This window comes from Bremia lactucae, linkage group LG14 (genome assembly GCF_004359215.1).
Source record: "Bremia lactucae strain SF5 linkage group LG14, whole genome shotgun sequence".
Taxonomy (NCBI): domain Eukaryota; phylum Oomycota; class Peronosporomycetes; order Peronosporales; family Peronosporaceae; genus Bremia; species Bremia lactucae.
Window position 1 is genome coordinate 1586486 of NC_090623.1, and position 22632 is coordinate 1609117.

General features: G+C 45.5%; 7 protein-coding genes across 7 annotated transcripts; 3 read left to right on the forward strand and 4 right to left on the reverse strand.

The window, feature by feature from the left end:
- Positions 1-823: 823 nt before the first annotated feature.
- CCR75_000410 (uncharacterized protein) lies at positions 824-4244 on the forward strand (the record flags this gene model as incomplete). Its single annotated transcript, XM_067958518.1, has 1 exon — positions 824-4244. The coding sequence occupies one exon, from the start codon at positions 824-826 to the stop codon at positions 4028-4030; it is 3207 nt and encodes a 1068-aa protein (XP_067816409.1). The 3' UTR covers positions 4031-4244.
- Positions 4245-4742: 498 nt separating this feature from the next.
- CCR75_000409 (uncharacterized protein) lies at positions 4743-7758 on the reverse strand. The gene is made up of 7 exons (XM_067958517.1): positions 7510-7758; positions 6824-7458; positions 6330-6544; positions 6130-6257; positions 5821-6061; positions 5514-5729; positions 4743-5446 (listed from the first exon to the last, which is right to left on the reverse strand). The coding sequence occupies exons 1-7, from the start codon at positions 7673-7675 to the stop codon at positions 5389-5391; spliced, it is 1659 nt and encodes a 552-aa protein (XP_067816900.1). The 5' UTR covers positions 7676-7758; the 3' UTR covers positions 4743-5388.
- Positions 7757-9340, forward strand: CCR75_000408 (uncharacterized protein; the record flags this gene model as incomplete). Its single annotated transcript, XM_067958516.1, has 1 exon — positions 7757-9340. One exon carries the CDS (start codon positions 7757-7759, stop codon positions 9338-9340), a length of 1584 nt encoding a protein of 527 aa, XP_067816901.1.
- Positions 9341-9554: 214 nt separating this feature from the next.
- On the reverse strand, positions 9555-11723 carry CCR75_000407 (uncharacterized protein; the record flags this gene model as incomplete). Its single annotated transcript, XM_067958515.1, has 1 exon — positions 9555-11723. One exon carries the CDS (start codon positions 11721-11723, stop codon positions 9555-9557), a length of 2169 nt encoding a protein of 722 aa, XP_067816902.1.
- Positions 11724-11932: 209 nt separating this feature from the next.
- Positions 11933-18112, reverse strand: CCR75_000406 (uncharacterized protein; the record flags this gene model as incomplete). Its single annotated transcript, XM_067958514.1, has 3 exons — positions 11933-17688; positions 17750-17888; positions 17945-18112. The coding sequence occupies 3 exons, from the start codon at positions 18110-18112 to the stop codon at positions 11933-11935; spliced, it is 6063 nt and encodes a 2020-aa protein (XP_067816671.1).
- A 71-nt stretch (positions 18113-18183) lies between these two features.
- On the forward strand, positions 18184-19465 carry CCR75_000405 (uncharacterized protein; the record flags this gene model as incomplete). Its single annotated transcript, XM_067958513.1, has 3 exons — positions 18184-18963; positions 19030-19255; positions 19322-19465. The coding sequence occupies 3 exons, from the start codon at positions 18184-18186 to the stop codon at positions 19345-19347; spliced, it is 1032 nt and encodes a 343-aa protein (XP_067816903.1). The 3' UTR covers positions 19348-19465.
- Positions 18247-22630, reverse strand: CCR75_000404 (uncharacterized protein). Its single transcript, XM_067958512.1, has 12 exons — positions 22365-22630; positions 21965-22297; positions 21759-21836; positions 21620-21688; positions 21509-21553; positions 20568-21425; positions 20372-20506; positions 19865-20302; positions 19675-19800; positions 19373-19598; positions 19030-19231; positions 18247-18963 (listed from the first exon to the last, which is right to left on the reverse strand). The coding sequence occupies exons 2-10, from the start codon at positions 22193-22195 to the stop codon at positions 19485-19487; spliced, it is 2094 nt and encodes a 697-aa protein (XP_067816904.1). The 5' UTR covers positions 22196-22297; positions 22365-22630; the 3' UTR covers positions 18247-18963; positions 19030-19231; positions 19373-19484.
- Between the last annotated feature and the right edge of the window lie 2 nt (positions 22631-22632).

Genomic DNA, 22632 nt, shown 5'->3' on the forward strand with positions numbered 1-22632 from the left:
TCTCAGTCGACACTGTTGTGTCTTTGGAGATGCTGTGAACCCTACTATTCAAAATGTGTCTTGTCCTCATTTGTCAGTGACGCAGACAGACGTCAAAATAAGTCGCAGATAGGCATTCAAGCGAAGGCATCGCTATTTTGCGCTTAATGCAGTCGAAAACGAAGCAATTGCACTAAAATACATCTAAAAATTCGCTTGTGATGCTGTGAATTGCTAATTGTTTTGCAAGTTTTGCAACAATACAAATTTGAATTATTAAACATGAGCAAATGCCAATATAATGGCATCTACATTTAATGATTACGCGCTACCGATGCTTGACCCAGGGTTCAGAAGAATCAGCTGATAAGAGGTCAATTTGTTGAGGTTTCTCCACTAACTGCGGTTGTGGCACAAATGTCCATCAATGTATCAAAATTGACCCAGTAAACCCTTTCATATTTCTCGGCTAGGTCCTATCTGAGCCGAGCGCCAAAATTACACCATCAGACAGGCGTTGTGGATAGGCGCTCGATAAATTGAAAATGTCTATTATTATGACTTGATAGTTCATATTGATGAATAAATAGATGCACCGGATTGCAAGCATAGGGCTCAAAAACACATCCGAAGCATAATGAAACAAATCAAAAAGCCACAATTCCGATTGTAGATTGTGAGCCGTTACCTCGTTTAGTACTAATTCCACTATCGTTAAGCCCTACACAAAAGGCTTTACGTTCTGATTGGCTACTGAAAATGCATTCGCAAACCATTGCCTCAATTTAGGGAAGTCATTCCGCAATTTGCCTACTGTCACACGGCTTAGAGAAACGCACCCAGTATGGCCAATGCTGTTGGCAGCTCGTACATGTCCCTCGCGACACCCGACGACGTCAAAAACTTCACGAACGAAGTTGGCCAGGTTCAATGGGCCCAAATCCCGCTTAACGCAGCTCTGGACAAGCTCAAGACGTCTCGTGAAGGACTGACGTCCCATGAAGCTGAGAAGCGATTGGCGGAGCATGGTCCAAACAAACTCCCCGAAGAGAAGATTAATAAATTGACATTGTTTCTAAGCTTCATGTGGAATCCGCTGTCGTGGGCCATGGAAGTTGCTGCTGTGCTGTCGATTGTGCTGCTGGATTATCCCGACTTTGCATTGATTCTATTCCTGCTGTTACTGAACGCATGCATCGGGTACTTTGAGGAAATGCAGGCTGGCGATGCTGTGTCGGCACTAATGGGTGAACTGGCACCTGAGGCGAAAGTTTTTCGTGACGGTGAAATTCGAAACATCCCGGCAGACCTTTTGGTGCCCGGTGATGTATTGCGTGTACGTCTTGGTGACGTTATTCCTGCCGACCTTAAATTTCTAGAGGGCGACTCAGTCAAAGTCGATCAATCATCGCTGACTGGTGAGTCTTTGCCGGTGACGAAGCGGGAAGGCGATGAAGGATACTCGGGGTCTGTGGTGAAACAGGGCGAAATCGAAGCTGTTGTGACCAGTACGGGTGTAAACACATTCCTGGGCCGTGCGGCTGAAAAGATTGCGTCTGCGGACTCACACGGCCGTCTTCAGATGGTGCTGACAACAGTGGGTAACTTTTGTATGGTGTCCATTCTGTTTTGGTGCGTGGTGGAGCTGCTCGTACAGATGGCAGGTCGTTCGTCTCAAAACCCATGCGTAATCGTGACGGACGGTTGCTTGGGTGTAGCCAATATTCTGGTGCTTATTGTGGGAGGTATTCCTGTGGCCATGCCTACAGTGTTGTCTGTGACGTTAGCTATTGGTTCGTCGGCTCTTGCCAAGGAGAACGCTATTGTCACTCGCCTCACGTGTATTGAAGAAATGGCGTCAATGGAAGTACTGTGCTCGGACAAGACGGGCACGCTTACGCTAAATCAACTCTCTGTCGACATGGACAACTTGATTCCATACAACAACTTTACTGGAGGGGATATTCTCAAGTACGGTGCATTGTCGGCCCGTACGGAGAACAATGAGGCGATTGATATCGTATGCCACAACTCGTACCCGGGCAAGGACACGATGTGGGAAGAGTATACACTTTTGCACTATACGCCGTTTGACCCTACGACTAAACGCACGATTGCAAAGCTCAAGGACAACAGGACAGGTGAAATCTTTCGAGCCGTGAAAGGGGCACCGCAAGTCGTGCTTGATATGGACGTGAACGCTGAAAGCTTACGCACGGAGGTTGAGGAACGCATTAATGAGTTTGCTTCCCGCGGCTACCGTGGTTTGGGTGTGGGTATCTCGCACTGTGGTGACGTTCCCGTTGAGGAATGCGAGTGGCAAATGATTGGCCTTTTGCCGCTTTTTGATCCACCTCGTCACGACACGGCTGACACGGTAAAACAAGCTATTGCTCTTGGCATTGCAGTTAAAATGGTCACGGGGGACCAGAAGGCGATTGCCGTGGAGACATGCCGACAACTAGGAATGCCGACGAACATCCTTGACACTTCTTTTTTTAACACTGCACCACCTCCTGGACTGAATTTGGCCCAGATGATCTATGATACGGATGGCTTTGCTCAAGTCTTCCCGGAGCACAAATTTGAAATCGTAAAGCATTTGCAGTCATTGGATAAAGTTGTGGGTATGACGGGTGATGGCGTGAACGACGCTCCGGCGTTGGCTCAGGCTGATATTGGTATTGCCGTCGATGATGCGACCGATGCTGCTCGTGCTGCTGCTGATATTGTGCTCGTCTCACCTGGATTAAGTGTCATTATTACTGCCATTCGTTTGAGTCGGGAGATTTTCTTGCGCATGAAGAATTATGCCATGTACTCGATAGCCATGACTGTGCGTATTGTATTTACGTTTGGCATCCTGACCGTTGCTTGGAATTGGTATTTCCCTCCCATCCTTGTGGTGATTTTAGCCATTCTCAATGACGGTACAATTCTGACCATTTCAAAAGATAATGTGATTGCTTCTCCATATCCAGACTCGTGGAAGCTTAAAGAGGTGTTTATTTCATCAATCACTTTTGGATTATGGCTGACTCTGTCTACAATCGTGCTGTTCGCTATCGCGAACAACTCGAGCGGTTTTGATAGCACTGGCGTAGAGAACCTCTGCTCGGGCTGCATGAAGGACGAGTGTCATGACTTTTTCGAGAGCCAGTACCAAGTCTGTGCAATGAACAACAATAATACTGGATGTGGCGAAACGTCAGGAACGGTTCCACAATCCGCAAGTTTGTCTGACGTGGGCAATTTCCGTGTCGGTGTTATTGACGCATATTGGACGCAGTACCAAGCGAATCACGAATCGCGTTCCAAGCTGTTCGAAGACCTTGCAGATGTAAATCTTAATTACCTTCCAAACGACGTGATGCCTTCGGCCGAGACCGCATATAATCAGTTCGTGTACTCTTACACTCTAGGATTTGGCGGTGCGGCTTACCAGGGCAGCTACGACGTATTTACCGCAGCTCAAATGGGCAATGGTGTTACCTTTATCGGCAATAATGAAGTGCCTCTCACGAACGAGGTGAGCTTCTGTGACTATGTGTGGGGCTTTAGCAATTGGAATCAAACGTGGACGCGTGACAATGAAATGATTGGCCCTGGTATACAGCGTAAGGAAGGGGTTTTACGGTCACTAGTGTATCTACAAGTGTCCATTTCAGGTCAGGCTGTGATTTTTGTGACCCGCACAGCCGGTAGCAACAATTGGTTCTTTGCTGAGAAGCCATGCAATTTGCTGCTTATCGCGTTTGTGTTCGCCCAAATTGTTGCGTCAGTAATTGGTTGGATCGGGTTTGGCGGCTTTCCAACTAGCCGTATTGCTGTCATTGGCTGTGGAGGTGGCTACACGCTTATAGCTTGGCTTTGGGCTTTGCTATGGCAATTCCCGCTTGATGTAATCAAGTTTGCTGTGAATTACATTTTGACAAATAACACATACGCGAGTAAAGCATTTACTGAGCGTATTAATGCGGGGCACCCAACCATGAGACATTCTGCGGTGACCAACACGCAGCGTTCGATCCGCGCCAGTCGCACTGTATAAGAAAAGGGATATTGCAGGCGTTGAGCAGAAAGAATGGCATTCTGGGCGCAATAAAGAGGAGCCGCTTCATGGCATCTTTTAGTATGCGTTGTTTGCACTACTTGCTTCTAGTCATGAGATAAAGTTTGATAAAGCGATTCTATCTTGCAAAGTTGAATACTTTTTGCTCAGCGATGATTAATGTTTTAATATACTGCTTGCATGTTACAATTGGTATAACTGCTGTATGAGGGGAACCGTTAAAAATCCTCCTATAAATTTATTAGTCCTATCTGATTTGCTTTTCCAAACATCGAAACCTTTATTATTTGTGTTGTTGCAAGGATAAAACACAAGCTTGCCAAAAGAATAACTTCTTCTTAATAAATGTAACAAATGGTGGATTATATCTGGAACTGATAATCTCAGATTATTGTCTTCGTCACGCCTGCATAGCGCGAACACAATAATCGCTTCTATTTTTCTTTGATGATCACTTTATGGCCCAAATTTAAGAAAATAAATTATTTCGAGGAGACGCAACGGCCTGCTTCTACTGATGGTGCTTTTGGCGTGTGAACCACGGGATTCGAGTGTCATTTTGCCCGTGTTGGCTACTGACGTATGCTAAATATTAAAGTGGTGCTGCTAAAATATATATCTTTAGAGGGACATGCTGCTAAAGTCACCGCTTCAAACGCTATTATTGTCACCAGGAACGGCGACTGGGCGCCAGAATTTGTCGCGCGACTAACGATGGAGAGAAAGGTGTTGCTAGTAGCAACCAAATGTTAGGCATAACTTTTGATGTGAAATTGTTAAAGGGAGTCGGGAAGTTCCACGCTGGCTTTCACCCAAACGAGCCCCAAAGTTTACGATTGCAGCCTCTTTCTCGAGAAAAGACTCTTTCCATTCAATAGTAGTTGAACCAAAATACCCTTAAGAAGCAGCTCGCCGTGGACCTAACTATCCTCTATACTCCTGCAGGGTAATCCTGAAACAGCTCGTAAATTAGGTATCGATCCGACGGCTGCTGCCACCACCTCCAAATGTATTTGTTGATAGCTTTATCACTCACTAATTTCCCAATCTTAAATTGCTATCTAAACAACAGCTTCTTTTGGCACTTAAAAAGTGTCGTATTGGTTTAGCGAGTCGCAAAGCCTCAACAATTCACCAGCTATCCTTTCTAAAATAGAAGATACTGTTTACATACTGACGTATGTATTTCGAACCACAGCCAAGACATGGAAAATTACACTTGTGTTTCCTTTACTTGCAAAAATAGCACTCAGATCCCCCACTAGCGTAATTGGTGCATTAATTGCTTGCCCAGCTAAGCAATGAAATTTCAATATTATTGCTATGACTCGTGTTGCTTATAGCTTTTTTTGCGCTAAGAGAACAGCTACTCTTTCTTTAATATCGTCCACAGACCTGAAAGCACACGAGAAACCTACAGTATGAGAAATATATGAACCATGTATCATCACGACCCTCTCACCTATTAGCATCAAGAATAATGGCCTCATCGGTAATGGGCTTGTGCACAAACGCGTAATCCGGAATAATTTTTTGGCCGCGCACATCGTCACGTGCCTTTCCTTCTGCTGCTTTCTTTGCCACCTCCGTCTTCATTAGAATCAAATAGCTTAAGCATGTACGAATACAAGTCGTCGCCTCAAACTCTTCCGCCAGTGTGGTCAATTCATGGCAACAACTGCAAAACAATATTGATGCGATTCAACGGTAAGACATGCATAATAATGTTCCATTTGCATCAACCATACGCCTAATTTTTTTGGCAATACCTCTCCGTGGTCCCAATGAAGTCATCAACAGAGACGCGGCCGCTTTCAACAAGTTTTAATACCGCCTCTAACGCATAAAGCTTGATAAAGAAGGTATATGCGTGAATGCCCTCTTGGCGAGATGACTCAACCATATAATTTTTGCCCAATCCTCGCACTTGTTCGTCAGTGTACACAGCTTCACCGTTTGAAAGATGATGTATGGCCATCCCTGCTGCAGCTTCCAGTTCCGCGCGAGCATCTACATAAAGTGTCGTAAATCAAATTGAGTCAGTCATTACGCTTACTCGAATGTAAATATAGCACTACCTTTCATGTAGTCAATTATTTCCGGACGAAAGATTCTTGTCTCAATGTGCGTGCGTTTCGACTTGTTGCGCGAAAGATATTTATTTTCGTTTCGGAGGATGCTATACACACTTTTTGAAAGCACCCATCTAATTGAACCGCAGCGAGAGTGTTTCGTTCAATTACCTTTCATGAGTGAAATAACTGTTTTTTCGACGTACCCTGGAATGATCTCATTGATCGCTGGTGAAAGCGTAAGTATAACATGAGCTGGTGATCTGATCAAAGCGAAAGGCATCGTCACTAGTTGCGGCAGCGTAGTGACAGCAGTAGCAATCACAAGATAAGGAGCCTTCACAAAATTGCTTGGGAACTTTACATTGCATCCAAGCCCAAAGAAAACTCCCTCGCCATGATAGAATTCCTGATCAGGGACCTTTAACGTGTGATTACTGCCAACGTTAGCTCCGTACCCAACATTTCCCTTGCCATTTGGCCAGATTGAGGCAATCAAAAGAGCCTGGTGATGGAATCCCACAAAAGGTCCGACAAAACTCGATGTCACTTCACCTTCCGCGATCAAAGTGTTGGGTCCAATTACTGAACTCGTGACAACTCCATGACGCTCAACGTGCGAGGTATCACACAAGAACGCATTAGTAAGTATACTAAGCGACTCAACCACCGAGTTCCACTGGATAATTGAATTGCGAACGATACATTTCATTTGAATAAAGGATGGCTCCGCTTTCGTCGACAAAATGGTCGAGTTAGCAACGTTACTATCCTCCACGATTGCATAATCGCCTACAAAAGTCTCGTGGACACGAAAACACCCACGCACTCGTGCATTTGACGCGATAATCGCCATTGGTGCTTGCACCGCTGCCACGTATTTCTCCACGAAAGAGTCGTAGGCTTTTAAGAATTCAATATTTTCTCTCGTCGTGACAACTGCAGATCCGAGAGCAAAAGGAAGATCCGCCAAAATGCGAAGGTCACGGCCACCTAATTCCACACCGACATGAATTAAATTGCCATTCGAACATGACACCATCCTCTTTTCCTTGGGACCCGTGACGCTTCCACATTGAATTACAGATGCGCGTGCAGCCACAAGGACATTTCGGAGTACTTGAGTGTCTTTTACAAGGGCATTGTCCAGCACCACCACATTGCTTAATGTTGAGTTATAGACGCCGCATGGAAATGGAATGCCATCCACGTCGTGTTGGAATGAATTAGAAAATTGGCCAAAAACTACTCGACTATGGAATGAATTCTGATGCACACGTGACGTTTCCAATGGCATATGAGCGTCGACCTTGCGTACATTAGACCAATCGTCAGCTAGAAGAAGTCAGGACGGTCGAAAGACTACAATGAAAGATTTCGACATACCCGAGTTACCATTTGCTATGAGCGCGCGAACCTCGGAGTCTGAGAGTGGGTAGAAAGAGCTCGAGAAGATTTCACGACAGGATTGGACGTAGATCACGTGGTCCGTGGCTAGCAGTGCCTTGAAGTCGTGCTGGATCGGTTCCATGATTTTTAACGTGGTTTCCATTTTATTCACTTGGCTGCTCGGTCGATAATTTGACGAAACTTGTGATTTTCTTTTCCAAAAACTTTATTTGCTTAAGAAATAATGTCGCTATCACCGCAGCGGCTTGGCATGTCGCTGCCACCTTACGACATGAATGCCATCTCCGTGTCCATGCCACGATGGGAAGACATTGTGAGCTACGAAGAGGGGGATTCGGAGGTCTTGAACGTTATGGCATGTGGATACCCGCGCTTCTTTCGCCATCCATTTGTTGTGACGCTGCAGATCACGATTCAAAACCATTTTTTTGCCAACGACGACGTTAATTATTGGGAAATTATGATTTTGCCAACTTTCGACGTGGCAGAGCGTCTACGGAACTTCCTTTTAACTAGCAATTCCGATGCAATTAAAAGGGAAGAAGTCTCCGTGCATGTTGTTTTAACTGCTGTGCATCTCGTGCGTTTTCCACGCCAAATTAATGTCACGGCCAAGCAATTCTGGCAACATTCGGGTGAAATTATTTCTTCACGCCATGCCGAGAGACTGCTAGCAGTAATTAAAAGCAGCGGAGAATTAAAGGCACCAGCCGTCGCGCAAACAAACAGCCATTTGGCGCTCAGACAGCGCGTGGCGGAGCTCTATCTTCCAACTGCAGATGCTGGAAAAGTATCTTTATACCCCACTGGAATGAGCGCTATCTTTTCGACTGTACGACTGTTACAAAAAATTCAAGGCAACGACTGCAAGAGTATTTTGGTGGGCTTCCCTTATGTTGATACCTTGAAGATTTTATCAAGAAAAGAATGGTGTGCACAAGGCGTACACTTTTTTGCCACATGCGGGGAGAAAGAAATGCAGCAAGTGGAGGCAATAGTAGCTACGGAAAAGGTGCTTGGTATCTGGACGGAATTTCCTAGCAATCCTTTATTGTCCTTGGCGGATTTAAAGAGACTGGCCAAGTGTGCTCACGACAATGGAGTTGTGCTCGTGGTGGACGATACGGTCGGATCTTTTAATGTCAATCCGATGAAGCATGGTTGCGCGGACTTGGTTGTTACTAGTTTATCGAAGATTTTTAGCGGCTCATGCAATGTTATGGGAGGCAGTGTGGTGCTGAACCCCGATAGTCCATTAATCCATCAGTTAGAGGCCGTTTTTGATCCAGAAAATGACTCGTTTATTGTTGAAGATGATGTGAACGTTCTACTAGAACAGTCGAAAGACCTATGCAAGCGAGTAGCGAAAGCAAACACTAGCACTGCCGCAATTGTACAAAAACTGCAACGACATCCGCTTGTTAAAGATGTGTTTTATCCGACTTTTGGTGACTCGAAAAAGTTGTACGATCCATTTCTCAATTCACTATACGACAATGAAAAGCCTCAGTACGGGCCGCTAATTTCAATCGTGCTTTACGGTGGAATTGAGTCGGCCAAGGCTTTTTATAATGCATTGACAATTGCAAAAGGTCCAAGTCTTGGCACTAACTTTACACTTTGCTGTCCCTACGCGCAGCTCGCCCATTATAATGAGCTTGATTTTGTGGAATCGTTTGGTGTCGATCGTAATATCATCCGTATCTCCATTGGCCAGGAGGATCCTGATGTTCTTTGGGCAGATTTTGAGCAAGCGTTTGCAACTGCTGAGGTTGCTAGACCGAAATGTGGCGTGTCGAATCTATGAACTAGAACAGAATACACGCTGTGTACATTCGTGAATATTATGCTGCTTCATCTACACATATGTCAAGACCTCTATACCAAGCCAATCTCTAAAACGTTTCTCCGTTTGTGTTCACTTCCTGACTCAATTATGCAATAAAAACACTAAACTCAAGATTTCTCTGCATTTCCTTCTAAATTTGAAGCACACGGCGCTAGATCTATTTAACTATCACTTAAGCTTTAAGGACGCGGTTCTTATACTCGCTCATGGTTCCTTGAAAACGAGACACTTTCTGGTCACCTACCACCCACAGCTCATGGCACACGCTCTGCACAAAGTGCTGGTCGTGAGAAACAATCACTACACCACCCTTGTACTCGTGCAGTGCATGAATAAGTGCGTCAATTGTCTCCATGTCCAAATGATTCGTCGGCTCATCTAGCACCACAACGTGCGGTAAACGCCACGTCATTAGTGCAAAGCCAACGCGAGACTTTTGACCACCCGATAATGTACGCGTGGGCTTGATTGCAAGCTCACCCGAAAGATTAAATCGACCAAGATGAGAGCGAAATTCCTCGGGTTCGTGGCCTGGAAATGCCTCGCTCATATTTTGCACCGCAGACTTTGCCAAGTCCAGTGAATCAACATGGTGCTGCGAGAAAGTGGCGACACGCAAGCGCGGATTCATTGTCACAGAACCCTCATTCGCACGAAGTTTTCCAATCATAATGTTAATAAGGGTCGACTTTCCTGAACCGTTGACACCGAGAATACCAATCCGGCTTGACATATCCACGCCCATATGCACCTCTTTAAACAATAAAGGAGATTCGGAAGAATAGCGAAATCCCACATCTTCGACGGCAATGATAGGCCGACCAATCGGTTCGGGCGGCGGAAAGTGCATTCGGAACGCATGGTCGTCTTCAGGCTCCTCAATAAGCTGATTACGTAAGATTTTGTCCAATGCTTTGACACGCGACTGCACAAGCGGCGCTTTCTTTGCGTTCGCACGGAAACGCTCAATGAATTCCTGCATATGCTGTATCTTCATTTGTTGGGCATCATAGGCCTTGCGTTGTTGACGCAAATTTTCTTTCATTGTGCGTTCAAACGTATTGTAATCGCCCTTGTAATACACGAGCTTCTGATGGGTCAAGTACACAATATCCGTGGTCACAGCATTCAAGAAGTTTCGGTCGTGGGAGACTACAATCATCTGTTTGTCGTATTTTTCTAAATAATGCTCCAACCACATCACAGCTTCCAGATCCAGGTGATTCGTTGGCTCATCCAGTAGCAGCAAATCGGGCGCCATGAATAGTGCACCTGCGAGCGCTGTGCGCATACGCCAGCCTCCAGAAAGCGCTTTGGCGGGTCCACTTACGACATCATCAGGGAATTGGAGACCGCACAAGATCGTACGCGCACGGGATTCGGCCGTGTCCGAATCAATATTGATCAATCGGTCATAAATCTCTTTTAAACGTACGCTATGATCGACCCCTTTATTCGATTCCATCGCTACAAGCTCTTTTTCCTCTTGTAGCAACATAGTGCGCTCGTAATCTGCAGCGAGTACAACCTCTAAGACAGAGCGGTCGTCCTTGCTCAATTTAGAAGCTGATTCCTGCTCCACCAATTGAATACGAATATGTCGAGGAAATCCTTCTAGCTCGTAGTGTGAAATGTACCGAAGGAGGGTCGTTTTACCAGCTCCATTCTTGCCCACAAGTCCGTACCGACGACCCGCTACGATCTTGAGCGCTGTGTCTGCCAATAGCGTCTTCCCCTTAAAGTGGATCGTTAACCTTGGCACGTGCACGTCGCGTTCTCCATTGTCTTGAGTAAGATCTGGCAAAAAACGCGCGTCTTCCCACTCGCGGTCGAGTTCGGCTTGTTCTTCATCGTTTTCGGCCGTAAGGAGCTCAAGTTTTACCTGCTTACGCACTTGACGAGCTGAACAAGCCGACTGCTGCGCCTCTAGCTCATCGTTTGTAGTCTTACGAATTTTATCGAAGCCCCACATGCGGGCCATTAACTGCTCGGCGGCGGCCGCACCCTCATCCATACGCGCCTGCTCTTCAATGCTCTGCGTGTTTTCCAGCATGTGAACCTCATTGTGATGTTTATTATGGTCTTGTAATTCTGGACTAGCATGCAGTTTCAAACTCAGTGAATCGCAGATCTTGGCAGCGGCGGCCGCATCCTTACAAAAACTCGTGTCTATCAGAAACGGAGCCATACTCGCGACCAGGAGCTCTTTTAAGGCTGTGGCCTCGGAGTATACATTTTCCAATAATTCATCGGTTACAGTCCCAATAATGTACGCAAGAATTGTATCGTCTAGACCGCGAAGGGCGGTCGTAAATATGCTTGCCACCACTTGCTCGACCATTACCTTACAAATTGCAAGAAAAATAATATACTAAATTCGGGACCCTCAAAACGAGCACCGTGCACTACTCTAATTGAGGTCCTCTGACGATGACTAACAAAACAATCAATTCGCCTTGATTACTGTGATTCAATAAGGATGCAATTAATAAAAATGCAATTAAAATGTAAGTGCGACAATCTGTAACGAGAACTGTGAATAATAAGTTTTTATGACGCTTGCAACATTTGTGACTTCAAGTCAATGGCAGTCTGCTGCTCCGAAGCTTCTTCACTTGTTTGTAGCGTCTGTATTGCCAATACTACACGCTCTTGCTCCACAATCAACCTCAAAGCCAATTCTGAACTATCATTAGCGCGTCTGAATAATGCAGCAAGTGCTTCGGCTGCAGCCACTCGCACTACTGAATACTTGCCGTTCGCCACACCAAACGGACCACAACAGGTAACAATTATACGCTCGAGTACTTGTCTGTCCTGAAGAAGCTCTGTAACCGGAGCTCGTGCTGCAACCTTGGCTAAAATTTGAAAAATAGCTTTTTGGACACTCCATGCGGTCATGTGAGGTGATTGAACGCTAGAACAAAGCCAGAGAATGGTTTCTGTAGTAATCCCAGCAGCACTTTTGCTATCCGAAAGTACTTGTGTCGTGGCTCCTTGTGCGGGCCACATCGCACCAAGTGCTTCAAAAACACGTTTAATCACCAGCGGAGGCAGTAATGGCTTGCTAGCCTTTACCGACTCGGTTTCATTCTCATTCATCCAGGAAAAAAGAGCGGACCTTAACGAGCGCACATTAATCGCACGCAAGTCGTTTTGTTTAGCAGGTATAAGTGCAGAGAATGTCCCAAGACTAATGATTGCACTCTCAAGGTATGCTAGATCCTGATTATTCCATGCACGAACACACTCATCCATATAAAGTCGCGACAATATTTGCCTCCAATTGTCAGCATTCGATACAGTTGTTTCATGAAAGACCTTTAGTTGAGTCAACGAAACAATAGCTTCCAATATAATGCCCTTGCCTCTCCAGAGACGACCCGGCACGAGGTCAATGAGCATTTTCCAAATGCTTTCAACCTGCTCCGCTGATAGTCGTATACAGTACGTAGGACTTGCAAAAATCGACTGCAAAGCACTTACTGCTTGACGCCGCGTATCCCAAGCAGGATGCGCCAGCAGTAAAGCAATTGCCTGAAGAACAGAGTCCAAGGATCTTGAGGCATACAGTACTGAAGGTGGTAACTCGTCCAGTATTGCTGTCCACAAACTTTTCAGAGTATCTGATGCTGCAAAACGACCGACAAATGCTGCGGGAAACACATGAGTGCAGTACCAGTGATTGTGCAGATCATTAGTCACCACGGTACTTGCATCGGCTATTGGTGGCACCTTTTTTACCAGCTCTGTCGTCGCGAGAGCACAGATGAGCAGATACCGGCTTGTGTAAGCACCCCCCATTGCAGAGCTTGTTGCTGCCTTACCATCAAGTTCTTTGTCGTTATTATCGTTGGAAGACATGGAAGAAGGACGGGTAGCTCTGCTGCTCATGTTATTAAAAGCGAAGACGCCGGAGTAAACATAGTCACGAACTGCACTAGCATCCACTAGAGGGCACAAGTGCGCGGCAGCTCGACAATAACTTTGGATGGCTAGTCCATCTGTCAGTCCTATAGTCGCCGTCAAATATCCATCGGTCCGTTGAATTTCATTATTGGCGCTCTTGTCCCCGTATCGGCTCTCTGCATCTCCATATTGATCATTCTCTGCCGCAGTTTTTGAACGCACATATGGCATAAGAACCCCTCGCAGCAACAAGTTGGCAGCATTGCATTTACGTAGCTCAAATGAAAGCTCATTTGCTAGTCGTACTACAAAATTGGCAGTTCCCACTCGAGTATTTAGGCCAACACCGAACTTAAGCAAATTGGCGATACCACGAGAAAGCTCAGCAACTACCTGGATACGCACTGGAGATTCAGTAAGCTCTATTAAACGGGTTGTCGTCAGTTCCAGTAGTTGTCCGATAGGTCCAGCCTGGCTTATTGAAATACGCAAGCGTTCCAATTGGTCTTTTTTGTCTACATGAAATTGCGCGTATTGAAATTCTGGCATTTCTAACGACGACAAGTATTCGAGCAATTTCAGAAGCAGCGGTGCCAAATATTCCTGCATGTCACAAGCTTTAAGGGCTTTGACGAGACGCAACAAAATGTTAATGCTCAGCGCTCGACATGTTGTACTCTTGCTAACAATTCCATGTTCTACTAAAAATTTTAGCAATTGCAAGCAACATTGTGCATCACTTGCAGCCACACGCAAGCTTAATTCGCCTAGACAACGATACAGCTTAACGCCAGAGATCGCAACTGTTTCCATAACGTCATCTACTGCACGCGAAGATGTTTTCCAGAGCCGCACGAAGTCTTCTCTTATGTCGTCTGCCTCAGCACAGCTCAGCAAGTCAACAAGTGCAAGACAAGCAGCTTTTCGATATTTAAAATTACGAGCGCTCTCGAGCCTCCCCAAGGAAAATTGAAACCGGGAATTCCAACTCAGCCGAAGTAGTTTTTGTTTTCCTTTTGTTGTCATGTCCGTGGCAGAATTTATCATAGCAAATTGCCACAAGCTACTCATAATGGCAGCCACTCTTGTATCTGAATGAAACTTTAAGAGGAATAGCCATTGTATAAGTTTCGAATCTTCGGCCATCCAGTGGCATCCGGCTTTGTTTATTATTGATGCGCGAAATTTTTCGTCAAACTCTACAAATGAAAACCTGCTCGATAGCAAAAGTCGAGATGATACCGATGATGTATTAAGTGATTCCCAAATTGGGCTTGTCGTGCTCAAATATAGTAGTGCGTACATGAGATTCGGGTCACCAACATCTGCTGCGACATTGCTCACCTCGCGATATGCAACATTTTCAATCGTAATGCTCGGACTATTCGATAATGCAGAAGTAGGATTTGCTGATACAATTTCTCTGCCACCCTCGTCATCATCAACAGCACCAGCGTTAGATGTAAAAGCTCGAAAGCATCGTAATCGGCGATACAACATATCGCTAAATTGAGCAGCCATCTCACTTGTTGGTGCATGCATTCGCATGTAAGCTAGTCCCTTCACCGCGCTTTCTTTAACGATATCTTGCGCGTCGTCCAACATCGTCACAAAAAATTCATGAGCTTCCAATAATAAACGGGAGTAGGCAGGGGATTCAAACACACTTCGCCACGACATAATGGACATCAGCCCTGAAGACGGCCCTAGTCCAGCAGCACACATACACAAAAGCCAAATTGTAGCACTGCGACGCACTTTAATTTGTCGAGAACCAGCATGTTCGGACAAAACGCGCTCAAATATTATGGCAGCACGGTTTTCTGCATAATTGTCAAACTTTGTCGTACGCACAGCTGCAAATGTTTCTTTAACATCATGGGTTCCAAGAGCAACAAGACATTCTCCTACTTCGAAAAGCATCTCGAAGCTCGTTGCATTCTTCAGACCCAAGAGAGCGTGCAAAAATCCTTCATGGCAAGACAAGACCTTTGTGGAGGACGTAATGCCTGGTAGCCCTGACACCATGCGACCATAATTTTCAATTGCGACTCGTTTTAAAGCTACCAACATTGAATTTAGATACTCATCAATATGCACAGATTCAAGGTTCCACTCGACCACACACTTGATAGAAGCAAGTGTTTGTACCTTCACATGGCTCCATTTGTTACCATCAGGACTCATCAAAAAGCCTTTCAAAGTGCCACTAAGACCAACACTATCCATAGAACTGCGTAAAAGCCTCATATAATCCTTCTGCGCAGTTTCACTTTTAGGGTAAGACGCAAAGTTTGACCCTGCTTGGATTTTGCTCTCCAAAAAATTAGCCATCTTTTGAAAACACAGTAAAAAAAATTCCATCTCTTCACTCGTAGCAGCGTTTACAAGCATGGCATTCTCACCTACATAGCGCATAGCACTTCCAAGAATGTATAATGCCCCCTGAAGATGATTTTCTTCGCAAGTGCCGACTTCGAGCTTTCTTAAACCAACTTGAACAATCTCTGCCACAATTTGCTTGACATTAAACGATCCAGCTCTGCATGAGCAAAACACAATTGTCGAAATGTTTAAAAAATACGTGCAATCTTGACTCAGCGCTACAACGTCAAAAACCTCTTTAATATGACTCGCAAAAACAGCACTCACAGATCGAGCATCAAATCCACATACTTCCACTAACGCACTCGCAGCAGTTTCATATATAGAAGATGAATTAAGTGCAGAAGACTCTTCCAATTGCGCGTGGCATAAAAGGGTGTCGAATATAAACTCCACAATGTATGCGCGATCGGCACTGGCATCGTCGCTATAACCATTATCATTCGAGAACTTCAAAATTTCAACGCAGAACCGAATACAGCTCTCGGCTAATCTAGAGTCATGTGTTGTCACTTTCCAATCCTTTCGTGAGATCTCACCTTTTAACCATTTTGCCAGGACATCTGCACTCGGCATTGGTCTCGCAAATAAAGCTTTTTCCGCTAAACGTCGCGTATCTTCATCAGAATCTGCCCGTAAGCGCAAAACAGCAAAACGCATCGCAGTGTCGTCATCTGCAGTAGCCGGAGAAGTCATCACCAGCTCAGCGCACCATTTAGCAATCGCAGCTCGTACACGCGTATAATTTAAGCTGCTATCGAAAAGTTTTGTGCCATTGAGAAGTGCAATCAGCTCGCTTTTTACCTTGCCTAGCACTTTCGGTGTCGCAGCTTTCGCGTAAGCAGGTGCAAAGGAAGTGAATGTCTGAAGCGCACTCGCACCAGCACCGGTGCGATCTTCTTCTTCGGCAAAGCAACGCACTAAAAGCACCTGAAACGGCTGTTCCGATGCTGCAGCCAATTTAGGTGCACGAGCTGCAAGTATCGACAACGTCTCGTAGATACCCTGTCGATACTTTATCACAAACGTCGCACTGCAGTTCTCACTCTCAGCATGAGGACTCATTAACACGCGTAAAAATGTTGGTAGTAATACCGGGCCTAGCAGTCCGACTAGCATTGGTTGCTGGCAAAGGTGAAAAGTTCGTTTGCATAAATGAATGCTTGCCAGCTTAATTTTGCTCGCCACATTCGGCGGCCGCAACGGCTCGACTCCAAACATTAAGTGGCACAGTAGTTGCAATATCGTAGGCAAAACATTTGTCGCAGCCTCCGAGGCTGATAGAAGTATTAAAGACTGCAGTATACTCGCATCAGCCAAGCGAGTACGATTAGTAAGCATAACTTCATCAAAACTCTTCTTCCCATCATCCTGTTTCTGAGCCACTTGACTGCCAAGCACAAGTGCCATCACAAAGCGCATAAAATCTGCATCTTCAAGCACCTTCGCCTCATACTTCACTACCCATGACAGTTGTTCATCACTAAATGATTTCACAACATGGTCAAATGAAGCGCTACCCGCAAGATAGATGACAACTTTTAACTTTGTGGGAATCTCCAGCACTTTTACAAGCTTCAAGACGCAAAGCTGATTTGTATAAAGAGCTTCACGCGTAAGCTCGGGAACTTTGACACGTCGTAGGCGCTCTATTCGAGAAGTCATCATCCCATAAGTCATCAAACCCGCAGAAGATGAAGATCGCAGCTCAAAAAGCATAAAATCCATCAAAAAATCTAGAATTATGTCGACATTTCGTTTGCTCTCTTGACGCTCTATCGCCTCGCTGGTGAAAGTTGTTCTATTTGTCATGCTCGTTTCTTGATGCTCTCCTTCATAGTAATCTTCCAGCTTTAAATTTGGAAATACTGCCAAGGGGCTGACAGGTAATGAGCGCACTAGGAGTCTCAATACTGAGTCCTGATAAGCTGCCGAGAAACTCGAGATCTGTTTGATGACGGTAGCTAAAATTTTCGTCTGCTCGTCTTTAGTCGCAGCCTCGAAACCCACTTCTAAAAATGCGAATTTCGATAAGTAGAGGTCAATACAATATATAAGTGATCCTTTTTTTACCTATAAAAAGCAAAGCAAGATTATACGAGAAGACAGAGAGATCCTTCTGCTGTAGCACTTGACAGAGCGCGTCTAGCGGCATTGTTGGATGATTTAGTGCCGTTAGTCGCGTTTTAACATGGGTAATCACTTGAAGAATCTATACATAAAAAAAAAATTTTATCGTAATTCGTTTTGCTTTAATTGGTGTCGTACCTTATCCCTCAGTTGCAGCTCCAGCGGCGTCACTTGAGAGCGCGGAAAAAGCAATAGTAGCTGTGGAAGCAGTGGCTGCAGCACTTCAAGCATACGTTCATCATCTGCACTCGCGAGTCGGAATAATACGCGGTCTAGCGCTTCTAAATCTTTTTCTAAATTCGCCATTTTCGCGAGTCCGAAATTGTTTTCCAATTGTTTGAACGTATCTCTAATTTCACTTAAACATTGGCACAATTATGGTCACAAGCATACCGAGCAATGCCAATGAAGAGTGTGTAGGCCCCCAATCTGAGCAGGCCGGCAAAGCTGACGGCTGTGCCGGCTGTCCTAATCAGAGTGTATGCGCTTCAGGTGCGGCACGTCAACCAGACACGGCTGCATCGGATGTGAAGCAGCGCCTGGCTGGGATCAAGCACAAAATATTGGTGCTGTCTGGCAAGGGAGGTGTGGGTAAAAGCACAATAGCTTGTCAGTTGGCATTTGCTCTTGCTGGCCAAGGCTTTCAAGTGGGCCTTTTGGATGTTGACATTACGGGCCCAAGTGTACCTAGGATGCTCGGTCTTTTGGGCCAGGAAGTGCACCAGAGCGCGGCTGGCTGGTCGCCTGTTTACGTGGACGATAACCTTGGTGTCATGTCGATTGGCTTTATGCTTCCCAACGCTGACGACGCAATTATATGGCGGGGTCCTAAGAAGAGTGGCATTATCAAGCAGTTTCTGGTAGACGTGCAATGGGGAGAACTTGATTACCTTATTATTGACACACCTCCAGGCACATCAGATGAGCATATCAGCATTGTGCAGTACATGAAAGAAGCGGATTTAGATGGTGCTGTGGTGGTCACTACGCCTCAGGAGGTGGCTCTTAGTGATGTGCGCAAGGAGCTGAATTTCTGTCTTAAGACTGAAATTAAGGTGCTTGGCGTCATCGAAAATATGAGCGGTGTCCAGCGCTTACTTAAGGACGTAAAGTTTATTGATGATAATGGGAACGACAAGACAGCAGCATTTCTGACGGTGCGATGTGAAATCGAGAAAAATATTATTAAATGGTTATTGATTCTAGTGCGTATCGGTCTGTAGCTGCTGCAAGCAAAAGCGCCAGAATTACTGCAACATTCGGTGCAGATGGAAGTGTTTCCTGCGTCTAATGGCGGCGGAGAAGCCATGGCTAAAAAGTTCCAAGTGCCATTTCTCGGTCGTCTACCACTGGACGACAAATTGACCGGTGCGTGCGAGGAAGGTGTTTCGTTTCTGGAAGATTATCCAGACTCGGTCGCAGCACCTGCTTTTAGTAAAATCGTTCAAGGTACGTGACAAAGCATTTGCTGTGTTAGATACTTGTTTGGACTGATTCGTGCCATTTTCATTGCAGATCTTATCGCAGCCGTTGGCAAATAAAAATAAACATCACTTGCAATCATACCTTCGAGTTGAGAAACACGTATTTATATCAGCGGTGTTTTTAAATGGCTTCGCGAAAGAAAACCGATGTGCGCGTCCAATGGCCAAACGCCATCAATGTTCCAACAGTTGCTCTACCTTTCTAAAAAGATGGACATTTGCTCCGTGTTGAGCAACACAATAACGACGGATACGTTGTCAGATGAGCCTGACCGAATCGCAAGGTTCGCTAAAGACTGACTAGCTTGCTGCAGGCACAAAAGTATTAGTAACAAAGGCTTCGAATAGCAACGGGGCAAACGCATTATTTTTGAAGTCTCGTACCTTTGCTGAGTAACCTTCATTTAGCCTATCGGCGACGTACTTTACTGCCTCCTTGCTCTTAATGGTGTCCCAAAGTCCGTCACACGCAAGAATGAGAAAGTCGAACTCGGGTGTGATCTCGATTTCCTAAATCGAAAGCAAGTCTTAGAAGCCGAACTTAGCTTTAGGTATCCACACACCTTCACCTTACCTGACACTCTGGGACCGAGATTACTAAATCACCGTGAAAGACTCGATCATGTCCTTCAGGATAAGCCCAGTACTCATATTTTGACAGTGCCTTGCCTTTGTAATCAAGATCACCAATGGCGCGAGACACTGCCAACTCGCCATTAACTCGGTAGATTGTCACCCACTTGACCACTCGTTCGGCACGCTGCTGAATTTCAGGGTCACTTAAATCCATGCAATGCAATTTCGAAAGCTGCAACTCGCGCTCTTCTTTTACCCATCCTCCCTGTTGTTCAATTCGTTTTCGTTCATCTAAGCGTCCAGGTGTTTGCTCCTCAATAATATCGAGCGCCTGGCCACCAATGCTCACAACCGCCCTACAATCCCCAATATTTGCGGTGATTAATCGATTGCCCCGAATCAGTACCACCGCTGCTGTAGTGCCATCTCCCAGGCTCTATTAGATTTACCACGTAGGAAATAAAAAGTAAGCACAAGTTGAAACCGAATAGTTGGCCTTGATTACCTCCTCTTCGGCCTTTTGCAAAAATTCTCTGTCGATTCGAGCAAAGCACTCTTCAAAAGCGAGTCGTGTATCCGACAGAAAAGCTTCATGAGAGGTTAGATAGGATACCAACCGTTGATTGGAAAATGTTGCAGCCTGCATCCACCAACGCATTTGAGCTACTTCAAAACAGCTACATGAATCAACGACAACATACCCGAACGCCGCTATGACCATCAAATAAGGCATAAAATGATTGTCTTTGATGATGAAATTGGTCATCACTGAAATGGGCATTCAGGTCGGGAATGCAACAGCAAACATCCTCCATGGCCGCACGAACTCCCAACAACGATGTCACTCCATGAACGTCATCGCCAGTGGAGTAACTCGAGCTATCCTCGGTAATAGTCTCATGAAACGAGTTACGAGTGTCAATTGAAAATGACTCAATTGGCTGCATCTCTGCAAATCCTTCTCTCTGATGGCGAGGCACCCAGCGGCCAGCAGTAGGAGCAGGTGATGGCTCTGGAGGTGAGGATAGGTCAACAGATAGTGGTGGTGGCGAAGTCGACACGGCAGCACTACGGTTGCGAAGATATCGAGGAATGTACTTGCCCGTGGAATGCGGGGATGTTCCTGTCGGAATCACTACTGGTGGCTCAGTGGTCGTGTCCGAGTTATCACCTGTAGTGGCTCCTACACCCCATGCGACATTTAAATGCAGCTGTTCATTGTGATCTTTGCTCTCCTCTCCTGTCTGGACAATCGAATTCTGCCGTCTCGGATGAATTTGATGCTCCGGAACATCGTCCATAGGATCAAAAGCAAACATTAATGGGCTTCGTGGTCCAAAACTACCAAAAGTTAATGGGCTAGTAGGTCGGCAAGGGCTTTTTCGCGACGAAAGAACTTCATCCTCACCCTCCGAATCATCAGATAAATGCGATGATGCGAAAAAGCCTATGCTTGCGCGGCCTCTATATGTCTCATCGGCAACCGGCACTCCTGACTGTTGATCCATAAAGTCTTGATGATCGAATGAGACGCTGCGGTTGACGCGGGGCATGCTTTGCTAAAAGAACGCCCCAAGAAAGAGGTGAGGAAATTGCACATTGGTGTCCAGTGACAGTAATGATTTAAGAAGCTTGCACCTACTCTTCGAGAAAAATTATTGCTCAGCCGGCTCGGTCGCTGTTCCGCCTGACAGATTGTGACCCAAACGACGTTATTTTAATATATAGTCAATCACAAGCAATTAAACTGTACCTGAGATCGTGATAATGCAGAAACAATGTTCGCGATTGACTTCTGAAAGTTAAACAGCCACTCATGCATCTATGTAACATTATCGCAGAAAGTATCAGCACACGATTCAAAACGAAGGATGAAGGTAATGTATCGATACCATGTCTTTACACTCGGCGCGTAAGACATATCGCCGACTTTCCATGCGAATTTGAAATGCAGCAATGCCAAAGTCTTTCTGTTCGAGCATAACGGAGGCATTAGAGGGTGGTCAAACGTACAAGATATGAACGAGCAACACAGCTGTGTTTGTGTGAATGACAGAGCTTCTATTGCCTCTATTTATTTGTTACGGAGAATCCGTACCGCTGTTGTTACCGAGTCGATGTTCTCCATGGAGATGACACCACAGCACGAGTCGTCCGTGGGTTTCTGCTCTTTGACATCGTCTTGCGTCTTGTAGTAAAATAGTTTGCTATCCTGCATTACAAACCATCTCTTCTTCCATCGCTCGGGATCCTCTAAGCTCTGTTTTTCTAAATATCCCTCCATAAACGCTGCCCTATCATACAAGTGCATATGGTTTAATAACCTCATTTATCAATCAATAAGTCAAAAAAGTGGCAATTTATCACTCTAAATATCTCGTATATCCATCCATGGTCCGCGGGCGAAAGTAGCTCGTTGATGTTATCGTGCCTGCAAGAGAACAAATTGAGTTGACTTTTTTTTCCTTTTGACATGCATTGTATCACGCAATCTTAACCTGCACCGTCCAGTTCATTATCTGAAGATGCTAACGACGAGGACGACGATGAGTGGCCACCACCTCGCTCAAAGAAGCGCGAGAAACTCGAGATGGTGCTAGGTACGGGAATAACACTGTCTGACTCGTTCTGGACATCATCCAGCTGATAAGATGGAGCTGTCTCGGCACGCTCGCGATGAGCGTGCGAAGCTTGAAGCGCAAAATTTTCGTTACGCTTCACCTTCGTTGGCAAAGGTGTATCTCGATGCACGAAGTTATGAAGACT